General features: G+C 45.2%; 1 protein-coding gene across 1 annotated transcript in view; it reads left to right on the plus strand.

Annotated features, from left to right (window-relative positions):
* The first annotated feature begins 224 nt into the window (after positions 1 to 224).
* LOC137544069 (chymotrypsin-like elastase family member 1) overlaps positions 225 to 13,243 on the plus strand; it is a 36,124-nt gene continuing 23,105 nt past the window's right edge. The window contains exon 1 of the mRNA XM_068265131.1: positions 225 to 276. Coding sequence (XP_068121232.1) covers positions 240 to 276 — 37 coding nt within the window. The 5' untranslated portion in view covers positions 225 to 239. The remainder of the gene's footprint in view (positions 277 to 13,243) is intronic.

The raw sequence follows: 13,243 nt of genomic DNA on the forward strand, positions 1-13,243 counted from the left end.
TTGCAACAGTTCCTCTTTAAGCATTACAATATTTATTACACTATCCAGCTACTAATTGTCTATATCAACTATTGGCTTACTGGTGGTAGTTTTATCTGGGTTCTCCTTCTCCTTCCTTATGTCTAACCATCTCCCCCCAGTAGACTCCTTCCCAGTACCTAAACTTAAACCATTCTCCCCAATGTAAAGTCCTTCCTGATGCTTAATCTAAATCTTCTATGCAGGAATGATCGTAACAGATGAATTATGAATTTGTCAGAATTCCATGTTCCGCTGGTAAATACCATATTTTGCATTTTGGTTTTCATGTTCTGAAGGCAGTTTCCATTGGAGTCAATGACGCCAATTTCCGTGGTTGATAACAAAGTCCTGTACATGACATCATTACCAAATTTGACCATGTCTTTTTGAGAAAATGGATTTTAACCTCCCTAGTGTTAAACTCCCTAGTGGTATAATTATTTCTGGATTTCAGGGTCTTTACTGCATGTTTCAGACCCTAAAATCCGGAAAAAATCATGCTGCCATAAAGCCAGCAGCAGCCCCTGCACTCACTCACCTCCCTGGGCTCCAGCGCTGCAATTTTCCCTCCATCCTCCGGGTGGCGCTGTAACTCTGTAGTGAGATCACTGAGGGCGATCGCACCCGAGTGATTCAGAGGCTCTGAGGACAGGAAAGGAAATGGCTACCGACATCTGGATCCCCTGGGAGGTGAGTAAAAATGACCGCTGCGTGCTATACTCTGCATAGAGCGCCCGGCGGCTAGCCAGAACTTAGCTGGGGCTTACTGCCAGGGAGGTTAAGGATAAGCCTGACTCATCCATTAAATCTAGCTAGGAACGGTATGGATGAGTCAGGCTCTTCCAGCAAGTACATTAATGCACCTGCGGCGTCGCTGGCATGCGGGATCCCTCACTGACACCTCGTGGCTTCCCTGCAAGCACATTCCTGATGTCTTCTCAGTGATCTCCAATGGAGATCTCCGCTCTTCCTCCTTCATTGATTCTTGTCCCTCAGCGATCACATGTCCCCCGACGTGACCCTGTGATGACGTTTCGTGAGCCCTCTTGGTGTCGGACATACGCAGCGGCATGACATCAGACGGCAAATTAAATTTTTTTGTATTAGATGCAATACAAACATATGTATTGGATGCAATGTTAAAAATTCTAAGTGGTTTTGAAAATGAAACCTGTGAGATTCTATCAAGAGGAGATGAACTAGTCTGAAACCTGTCAGTAAAAAGGTAGAAACATCAGATTAAAAGCACTTATTGTAACTAACAGCTACCTAGAAATAAAGTAATTTACAGTGCATTTTACTCTGGGACAAAGGTCTTGTACTGTATGTATGTGTACACATGTCTTTTTAAATGTCACAGTTTTCGTCATAGTGTCACTTTTAGATAACACCTGGCACTGTTACTAAAAAAGATAAAGTTTATCTTCCAATGTGAGTCACACCGGGATATATAGTAAAAGTGATCTGATTGCCATTAGTCCAGCTATCAAGGGAAGGTGTTCTTTCATAGAAATAGTGTTCCTGCTGTGAGCCTTCACACACCCACTCAGAAGATAACTTATATACTGTACATAGATCTATGTGGCCCTGAAAACATACTATACACTTACACAATCTCTTTTGGCTAGTTTTAACAAAAGCTATAATCATCAATAAAATATTATTTTTTTAATACGAGTTAAAGATCAAAGGTCTAAGGGTAAAGTAAACCGAGCACCATTTTTAGCACCCAGGGCATCTCAATAGCACAATAAAAATGTGTGCAATGTGTCTTGTTATAAAAAAAAACTTCCATTTACCTTTTACTTTTACATTTAAAAGTTAGCAGAGGTTTTATTAGCCTACTTCAGCCGATTTATTAGCCTAGTTTCAAAGAGCTTATCCAGAGGGAAGGTGTGAAGATAGCATCTGTGACTTCTGTAAATAAAGACAGCTAGAAGGAGGGGGATATGGCAGCTGCTATAGCTATTAGAAACCACGAGAAATTCTAGGGAAAAAAGGTGCTTAGTTCCCTTTAACCACAAATTGACAAAAATGCTTAGACTTGAGTTTTGATTGTAAATTATACTTCGCTGCAGACCTTTATGTGGGAAGGAAAGATGATTAGAAACTGAAGTTTGAATAGAGAAAGTTGATATATAGTAAACCCCTCATTATCTGATACTGTAACATTCTGTGGAGATGCAGCTGCGGGCGGTCAGGATGCCCCCACAGCTGCTTCGGTTTCCTGTCGGGCGTTTCTCCTGTCTCCTCGGCGTCTAGCATGCCGAGGGGATTGTCAGTGGCTCATAGGGTGGCTTTGTCGTGCGCGCGCACAGACAGGACCTTTATGTGGGGAGGAAGCGTGTCAGCTGACCTGCCGGTCGGCTGACGTCAGAGGAGACTCTCGGCAGCTCTGATTGGCTGATGGGTGTGGGCGTGGCCGAGGGGTCTCCTCCGCTTCTTAAGCCTCCGAGAGTCACTCGCAACTTGTCTGCTGTTGCGAATGCTTCGTGTGAGCACTCAGACCTTAGTTCCGGTGCGCTTTGATCTGAGAGGAAACCAGGGATTTCACACAAGACTAGGAATTATATTACTACTGTTATTATTGCTTGATTATCTGTGTATGACTCTGGCTCTCTTCTGACTACTCTTACGCTATAAGATTCTGTACTTTCGCCCATCTGATCCTGTTGCTTACTCTGCCTGAAATACCTTTATCCTTCTGCCTGCCGATTCTGTACTGTATCCTCCTGTCTGTTGCCGAACCGATCTGTCTGACCACTCTACTCACCAGTGAGCCCTTGTCACTGGTGAGGTTCCTTACTGATAGTACCCACCAGCTCCTCTGGTGAGGTTCCTTACTGATAGTACCCACCAGCTCCTCTGGTGAGGTTCCTTACTGATAGTGCCAACCAGCTCCTCTGGTAAGGTTCTGCTAAAACTAATCAGTATTACTGTTGCACCAAGCACTGTACACTTGCTATTACCTTGTTTACTATACTTGAATTATTGGTGATTCTGCAGCTCACCATATAATCAGGTATAGTGTCTAATTTATTGGTGATACTGCAGATCACACAATAACCAGACTTCTGTTTGCTACACCAATCGTTACAGATACCAACGGGGATTGGCTGATGCCGGATAAATGTAGTTTCTGGTTGCTTGAGTTTCAATGTAAAAATAGGCCTAGCTAAAGCAGTACTATACCTCACTCTATATACATACAATGGACTCTGTATTAATGTTAAAATACAGTAAATTAAAACAAATTAAAACAAAGAACAGACTTAACTAAATGTAACTGTACCATCTAAAGAAGTGAAAAAAAAGCTTTATGCATCCTGCAAGGCAAGGACTTTTATTCTGGTTGCTTGAGACATCTGGTTAACTGAATTCTGGATAACATGGGTTTTACTGTAATACCAAACTCACTAAAGGTCTTATGAGTGGTAGCAGGTCTCTTCGCTTTCAGTCATTTATCAACTACTTCAGGACGATATGTCATGGCTAATAGGCTTTTCTCTCAAATTACCAAATTCCAGGCCATTCTTGATTGATACGAATTTGGTAGATGATCATTAATATTCAATTGGAGCAACAAAGGGAACTAATTCTGGGAATACACCACGAACATTTTTGGCAGATATATGGATCAATAGATAATTTTCAACATGTCCGATCAGCTTTTCGATCATTTTTCTAATCGATTTCTCATAGAAGTGAATGGAAATCGATCAGAAAAACAATCGGAAAATTGATCTGACAGTAAATCTGCTGAAAAATATCATTGTGTATTCCCAGCATTAGGCCTTTTGAGCTGATAAATAATTACTGCTAGGATGGATAGACTGTGGATTCTGAGCATTTGAAGAAACCTGAACATTATGGGCATAAAGAAAAAGCATAAGCTTTTTGAAAGCTCCAAGTATGAACACTGCCTGGAGGTCTTGAAACCAGGAATATCTGAAAAACCTGTGATCTGTTGAAATGGCAAAGAAGTTTGCCATCATAGATTCCCACTTCTGATCTTTTAGCTGGAAAACAGAAGGATGTAGGGACCACTTAATTCTCTTGTGTGTTCTGGCTTCTAGGTATATAAGCTATTTTATGAGTTGTCCTCTGCTAACATCAAGGTGTGGTAAATATCTTTCAGTAAAGATCTACTCTGCGTCTTCTTATATAAAACTGAACTTGTTATACAGGCCAACAAACAATGAATAGCTTTCCACTTGTGAGGAAAAAATAACTAAAGATTGGATGAGAGCTCATTGTTATTGGACACTAGAACCAAATGCTTGTGCTGGGAAATTCCAAACTGTTTGAGCAGACTGATCTTGGAAAATGACACCCCAGATCCCACAGTGTTAGTATCTGATATTAAGACGTTCCAGTTTGGCTGCAAGAATGAAAAAATGTTAATATTTTGCACATTCATCCACCAACTCAGGGACATTTGGTTGCAGGAGACAGAATAATTTGTTGTGGATTTAGGTTGGACTTGTCCCACTGGCTAAGAAAGTTCACCTGGAAAGGTAAAAGTTGCCAATGCACCCACTTTACTGTCAACATTGTTAAAAACCTGATGCCTAAGGCTTTTATACAGATTCTGGCGGACAATGCTTGAAAGCATTGCAGGTTGCTCAATTTCTTTATTTAAAGTGGAATATAACCCTGCATCTTTGCTCTAAAACATTATTTACAGCATATTATATGCAACCAGTTTTTTTTTTTACTAGGCCAGCATTCGAAGGGTTACACACAGAGCTTGAAAGTTGAGTGCAGTGAATTGCAGACACATCCAAACTTTAGATAATGTTATCTTGTGTTTACTTAAATGTATCAAGTGAGGAATGTGACACATTCTCTGACTGTGCAGGAGCTGCTGGAGACAGAGAGACACTGAAAGCATGTCTGCCTGCAAAACAGCAACTAATGAAACCAGTTATTAATAAAATGCAAAGTCAGCTCACAAAGCAAAAAACTGTACTTTTGGAAACCTATAAAAATGAATAATAATACTTATGCACAAATGCAAATATGATAACCGTATGGCATATAAAAAGTAGGTAATCATGTTATTATTGAATAATATGTCAGGGTTTTAAACCGCTTTAAGTCTCCTTTGTGAATAAAAGAAAGTGTAGCGCAATGTATGTACATTTACAAAAGTTAGGAAAACAAATTCCCTCACTAAAGATATCTGAGAGGGCACTTCTGCCCTGAGTTTGCATAGACTGGCAATGCCTATGCCCGGTACCTGCAGATAGGTGCCAGGAGAGTAGAGGCTCACGGCTGGGAGAGTACAGGAGGGAGTTCCTGGGGAGCATGCCCTAAATAATAACAAATAACAAGTTAAACCACCTCCCACCAGGCAGCAGAAACAAAATAATAAGAAAAACCTTTTTTTTAAATGTAAGTGCAGAACTTATCAGAAATCATAATGCTCACCTGGATCCGGGTACCCTGGTAAACCCGGGTATCTGACCATTTTTCCGCTATCCAGTCAGATCCGGATTCCGGATACCCTGGGCCGGATCCACATAGCACTATTTTTCCGCTATCCAGTCAGATCCGGATTCCGGATACCCTGGGCCGGATCCACATAGCACTATGCGGATATCTGGCCGCATAATCCGGATACCCGCGGGTACCCGCAGATATCCGACGGATATCCGGATCCGGGTACTGTAACAACAACAACTGACAGACTTGCTCCAGTGCTGTTGGCTTAGCAAGTGCTGCCTGTATACAGGCCCGGATTTCTGCAAAGGCCACAAAGGCCACGGCCTAGGGCGTTAAAATCAGATAAGATCAGAAGGGCGGCAGGACTTGGAGAGAGAAGAGGTCATATGTCAAAGTAAATCATCTCCTCTGTTCCCACAGCGCAGCCATCCAGCGCCCTGCTCTGCACTAATAGATGAATTCCAGAGTTCCCCAATCCCTGCACCTCTCACTTCCTGATGTGTTATAACAATCAGGATCAATCATAACTGTTACCTGATGATCCAATTATGATCGACATACAGTACAAGTGGATGTGAGAAATACCAGGGATTTACATTACAAAGCAGATAAAACTAAGTTCAGCTGAGTTCTAATGCAGGCATTCACAAACATTTCTGCTAGTTTCTTTGCCTTCTTTTTTACAGCTGTGACACTGACTGACCCCAGCAGTTGTAAATTACACTTTCTTATCTAGCCGTAAGTTATTGCTTTTTTTTCTTCCTAGCCAGTGATCTCGTCTCTGCTTAAGTTAACTCTTTCCTGACTCATTTTCTGTCCGTCAGCTCCGACCATCTATGAGAACTGCTGCAGCCTGGAATAAAAATGCTGTATGCTTCCCTTTCATTGCTAAACTGTCACTGTCACCTGAGCTGTTACTACCTCTATGCTAGTTTGTATGGTTTGGCATCCTTCTGCTTTCCTGTAGCATTAGAGCATTCTACCATCTTAGCCATCAGAAAAGCAGAGAGTTTTGAATCAGGATGATACCATTTATTGGCTTAAAAGAAAAAGAGTAATCTTTCTGCTAATAAGCCTTCTTCATACTTTGTTGCTGTATACTGCCAATATGTTATTATTATGTACATTCAGCATTCAAAAGAGATACGTAGATTTTTCAGCAAATATAAATAAATGTCATTCAGATGCTTTAAAGTGGAGCTGAACTCTTGCATAGGAAAGAAGGAAAACAGAGAAATGCACCCTGTATGTATTTAGAGAGCCTTTCGAATTCTTCCACATCTGTGTCTAATCACAAATTTGATATCTTCCCTGTGTCACCTGACTGCCACAGCATATAAGCTTATTTTAAAGCACAAGATGTTAATATATTTGCTTCCATGAAAGTAGGAATTAGACACACTGTCTATTTATTGCAGGATTTGTATCAGCTGTAACAAAAATGTTTTTATGTAAAGGTTATGTTGTTGCATATCTTTTAGAGCAGAGAGGAAGTTGTGAGTTCAGGTCCACACTAATTACAACCAAACATCCAAAGTGGGTCTTGACAGGATGTTTGCTACTTACCTGTTCTCTGTTTTGGATGGGCTTCTCTCCATTGCTCTGCCCTGCCACTTATTTGTGACTCTGACTGCAGCCAGTCGCACAGAGGACAAGGAAGCAGCGCATGCTCTGGCCACTTGAGCTCCCTGTCACCTGTTTGTGGCTCTGACTGCAGCCAGTCGCACAGAGGACAAAGAAGCAGCGCATGCTCTGGCCACTCACGCTCCCTGTCACCTGTTTGTGGCTCTGACTGCAGCCAGTCGCACAGAGGATAAAGAAGCAGCTCATGCTCTGGCCACTCACGCTCCCTGTCACCTGTTTGTGGCTCTGACTGCAGCCAGTCGCACAGAGGATAAAGAAGCAGCGCATGCTCTGGCCACTCGCGCTCCCTGTAATTTCCTGCTCCTGCCCAGATGTGCACAGCAACCGAGGCCAGTATAGTGTTATGCATTCTTGACAAGTACCGATCATACATCACCGTAATTTCTCAAGTATGCATGCCCAGAACACTATCGGCTGCTGTGCACATTCGGGCAGGAGCGCAAATTTCCATCGTGAGAGGACAGAGGGAGCATCCACTGATTCTTTGTTCAATGAGGGGCACAGCAGCACAACTGAAATGGGCCCATTTAAACCAGTGATCGCTAGTCAGATAGTTGGCCAGAATGTTTTTTGGTGGTGGTGGTTGCGGGGGGGGGGGGGGGCGCTTGGAGACAGCAGGCCTAGGGCACTGGTAAGTACAAATCCGGCCCTGCCTGTATACAGTGATAAACCTACAGCTTTGAGTGCTAAACACCTTCACTACACTATTGTTCTATTGGTTTTTTTTTTAGCTAGCTAGTGTAATTGTTTGATTTCATTCACTCAGTTAGGTCCTGTCTGTGTCTGTGTGTGCTGTGCAGGCCAGCAGGACAGTATAGGTTAGGGAATAGGATTACTGTGATATTGTATTGTATTATTTAGTTAGTTAGTACTGCAGTTAGTTTTTAGAGAGAGTAGTACTGTGTTAGCTTACTACAGATTACTGCAGTGCTGCTGTGCTGAGCATTGTCAGTGTGACAGTTAGACAGATAGTGTCTGTCCTCTACTCTGCGGTCTGTCACTCTGTGCTGATTTGATTTAAAGTCCAACCCCGATTTCATTAAAGTAAAAGTACCCCACATCATCTGGTGACATCATCACGTATAGGTTGTACTGTGTCTGCTGGCACCGGCAGCCGTGGGAGGGGCAGCAAGGGCAAGAGGACAGGGAGCAACATTACGGCCACCCTCAGAAGGTCTGCCGTGTCAGTGTCGACCCCAGCGGGCAACCTACTTTCAGTCAGCGAGCTTTTCGCTCCAGGCGCCACGATTGAACTCAGGGCTGTTAGCCACAAGGAGTTTGAGGAGGATGTTCTGGGTTTTGAGGAGGTGGGGTATGATGTTGATGATGGGATGAAGGACCGTGACTACCATCCACAGGATGGGGATGTCAGCTCTGACTCTGAGGAGGAGGATGCGTCGGTGGGTTTGGCACGGAGGATCAGCATTGCAGACAGTGGCCGTAGAATGCGGGACCCACCACATCCTTCTGCCGCTACCACCAGCCGCACCACTCAACCCCCAACCGCCACAGGGAGAAAAGCCGCTGCATCCCATTCAGGCCACAGGGGAATGTTCACCTCCCCAATCTGGCGGTTTTTCACTGCCCTCATTGGACAGCAAGTTTGCCAATATGCAATGTGTGCAAATTACAGATAAGCAGAGGTTGTGACCCCTACAAGTATGGCACCTCCAGCTACATCACCCATCTGGCCATAAAACATGTTGTTGAGCATGAGGAGTTCAAGAGGCTGAAGCAAGCTGGCACTGGCTCCCACCGCCACGGTGCCACAGGCCACTGCTGCTGATACCGCCACCTATATTCAACCCAAAACACAATTGCAGTGTCATTTTTTGGAGGTGTCTGGGCTGAAAACTGTCATGTCCCAGTTGCAATTGGACTTTGGACACAATGTGAGCTGCACGACCGCTTTCTGGAACCTAGTCCTGATGTTAATTGACAGCTTTTTTTTTTTTTTTTTCATTTTATGTCCACCAAATAATAAATTAGTGTTTCCTTTTAAAAAAACATGATGCTACATGCATCATTTACCCTAAAAACCCTTTTTTAAAGCTATTTAAAGGGCACTTCCGTTTTTTCTATCCGGATACCCAAATAGGTCGGGTACCCGCGGGTAATTTGGTCGGATATCCAAATTCACTCGGATATCCGCAAGGTCGGATCCTGATATCCGAATCGGATCCGGGTATCTGGGTACCCGGATCCGGGCGGGTTTTAAAAAAGTACTACCCAAGCAACCCACAAGGGAGGTCAGAGTAAAGAGCACTGTAGACCGGGGGTACAGAGTTACTCATATTCGCTTTAACTCTGTCATTTTTTGTGGGTTCATTTCCACTTTTTGTCAGATAGAGACTTAAAATTGCATAGTTTCACATGTTGTACTTTCCAGCTACGTGTAGATTGCGTCAACAGTTGACGTTTCCTCATTAAGAGATAACGGCCAACACAAATCTGGCAAATTTAGCATATGGGACATCTGTGAATATTCCCATGTATGTTTCCAATAGCTTACACTGTATATATAAAAGTGCGTGCAGTATTAGCTGACAACACATCAACTTACCCACAATGTTCAAGCTCCTCTTACTCACTGCATTCGTCCTCTCTGGTAAGATATATGGATTCAAAGAATAATATAGAGATAATTAAGACTGCAATATGGTGCTTATTTAATATACAGCAAAGTCCCCGTTATCCGGAATTCAGGCAACTGGAAGTCTCAAGTAACCGGCATGCCTGAGATATAATGGGGCCTCTTTTGGGGGGCTTTCTGTGGGTGCTGGCAAGCAGTAAAATTCTTACAAAGCCTCCAGCGATGGCTGACAGAGACCCTGTACCTCCTTGCGGGCTCCTAGTGGCTTTCAGCGTCTGTGTACAGAAGCCAGCGGGTCACATGACCTGATGCAAGTCAGCTGACACTCCAGCTTCTGTGCAGTGGGGAAGCCGGAAAGCCAATCGTATCTCGTGGGGAAATACCGGGAGACTGACTTTGCTGGAGGCTCGGTAAATATCTAACAGGGACATTTGGCCCCTTTTCGGCCGGTTGCTCAAGCAACCGACAAGCACCGGTATCCAGAATCAGGCAATCCCCGCTGATGCAGGATACTGGGGATTGTGCTGTACAGAGTATTTTAAGTGACTTTTAATTTTATTATAGATAATAATGTGTACTTAACCACTTGAGGACCGCCCCCAGCCGATGGGCGGCGGCAAAGTCCGGGCCCAAACGACCGCAATACGCCCATCGGCGGGGGCGGCTGCGGGAGTGGCTATGCGGCGATCGCGTCATTCGTGACGCGATCAGCCGCCGGGGACTGGCTCCGCCCACCGCTCGTAGTAACCCGCCGGCCGTTCGGAAGCGCCGGCGGGTTACTACCACCCGGATCGCCGCTGCACATATGTATAATAGGCTTTGTAATGTATACAAAGCCTATTATACTGGCTGCCTCCTGCCCTGGTGGTCCCAGTGTCCGAGGGACCACCAGGGCAGGCTGCAGCCACCCTAGTCTGCACCCAAGCACACTGATTTCCCCCCCCCTGCCCCCTGATCGCCCACAGCACCCCTCAGACCCCCCCCTGCCCACCCCCCAGACCACTGTTTGCACCCAGTCACCCCCCTAATCACCCATCAATCACTCCCTGTCACTATCTGTCAACGCTATTTTTTTTTTATCCCCCCCCCCTGCCCACTGCCCCCTCCTGATCACCCCCCACCCCTCAGATTCTCCCCAGACCCCCCCCCCAGACCCCCCCCCCCCCGTGTACTATATGCATCTATCCCCCCTGATCACCTGTCAATCACCTGTCAATCACCTGTCAATCACCTGTCAATCACCCGTCAATCACCCCCTGTCACTGCCACCCATCAATCAGCCCCTAACCTGCCCCTTGCGGGCAATCTGATCACCCCCCCACACCAATAGATCGCCCGCAGATCCGACATCAGATCACCTCCCAAATCCATTGTTTACATCTATTCTCTCCTCTAAACACCCACTAATTACCCATCAATCACCCATCAATCACCCCCTATCACCACCTGTCACTGTTACCCATCAGATTAGACCCTAATCTACCCCTTGCGGGCACCCAATCACCCGCCCACACGCTCAGATTGCCCTCAGACCCCCCCTTATCAATTCGCCAGTGCAATATTTACATCTGTTATTCCCTGTAATAACCCACTGATCACCTGTCAATCACCTATCAATCACCCCCTGTCACTGCCACCCATCAATCACCCCCTGTCACTGCCACCCATCAATCAGCCCCTAACCTGCCCCTTGCGGGCAATCTGATCACCCACCCACACCAATAGATCGCCCGCAGATCCGACATCAGATCACCTCCCAAGTGCAGTGTATACATCTCTTCTCTTCTCTAAACACCCACTAATTACCCATCAATCACCCCCTATCACCACCTGTCACTGTTACCCATCAGATTAGACCCTAATCTACCCCTTGCGGGCACCCAATCACCCGCCCACACGCTCAGATTGCCCTCAGACCCCCCCTTATCAATTCGCCAGTGCAATATTTACATCTGTTATTCCCTGTAATAACCCACTGATCACCTGTCAATCACCTATCAATCACCCCCTGTCACTGCCACCCATCAATCACCCCCTGTCACTGCCACCCATCAATCAGCCCCTAACCTGCCCCTTGCGGGCAATCTGATCACCCACCCACACCAATAGATCGCCCGCAGATCCGACATCAGATCACCTCCCAAGTGCAGTGTATACATCTCTTCTCTCCTCTAAACACCCACTAATTACCCATCAATCACCCCCTATCACCACCTGTCACGGTTACCCATCAGATTAGACCCTAATCTGCCCCTTGCGGGCACCCAATCACCCGCCCACACCTCAGAACGTCCTCAGACCCCAGCCCTGATCACCTCGCTAGTGCATTGCTTGCATCTATTTCCCCCCTCTAATCACACCTTGAGAAACCCATCAATCACCTCCTGTCACCCCCTAGCACACCTACCCATCAGATCAGGCCCTAATTTGCCCTGTGTGGGCTCCTGATCACTCGGCCAAACCCTCAGATCCCCCTCAGACCCCCTTCCGATCACCTCCCCAGTGCATTGATTGCATCTATTTTCCCCTCTAACCGCCCCCTGAGACACCCATCAATCACCTCCTGTCACCCCCCTAGCACTCCTATCCATCAGATCAGGCCCAAAACATCCTGTCATCTAAGAGGCCACCCTGCTTATGAAAGGTTCCACAAAATTTGCCCCCTCATAGACCACCTGTCATCAAAATTTGCAGATGCTTATACCCCTGAACAGTCATTTTGAGAAATTTGGTTTCCAGACTACTCACAGTTTTGGGCCCGTAAAATGCCAGGGCAGTATAGGAACCCCACAAGTGACCCCATTTTAGAAAGAAGACACCCCAAGGTATTCTGTTAGGTGTATGATGAGTTCATAGAAGATTTTATTTTTTGTCAAAAGTTAGCGGAAATTGGATTTTTATTGTTTTTTTCACAAAGTGTCATTTTTCACTAACTTGTGACAAAAAATAAAATCTTCTATGAACTCACCATACCCCTAACGGAATACCTTGGGGTGTCTTCTTTCTAAAATGGGGTCACTTGTGGGGTTCCTATACTGCCCTGGCATTTTAGGGGCCCTAAACCGTGAGGAGTAGTCTAGAAAACAAATGCCTCAAAATGACCTGTGAATAGGACGTTGGGCCCCTTAGCGCACCTAGGCTGCAAAAAAGTGTCACACATGTGGTATCGCCATACTCAGGAGAAGTAGTATAATGTGTTTTGTGGTGTATTTTTACACATATCCATGCTGGGTGGGAGAAATCTCTCTGTAAATGGACAATTGTGTGTAAAAAAAATCAAAAATGTGTCATTTACAGAGATATTTCTCCCACCCAGCATGGTTATATGTAAAAATACACCACAAAACACATTATACTACTTCTTCTGAGTACGGCGATACCACATGTGTGACACTTTTTTGCAGCCTAACTGTGCTAAGGGGCCCAAAGTCCAATGAGTACCTTTAGGATTTCACAGGTCATTTTGAGACATTTGGGTTCAAGACTACTCCTCACGGTTTAGGGCCCCTAAAATGCCAGGGCAGTATAGGAACCCCA

Source organism: Hyperolius riggenbachi, chromosome 2, assembly GCF_040937935.1.
Source record: "Hyperolius riggenbachi isolate aHypRig1 chromosome 2, aHypRig1.pri, whole genome shotgun sequence".
Taxonomy (NCBI): Eukaryota; Metazoa; Chordata; class Amphibia; order Anura; family Hyperoliidae; genus Hyperolius; species Hyperolius riggenbachi.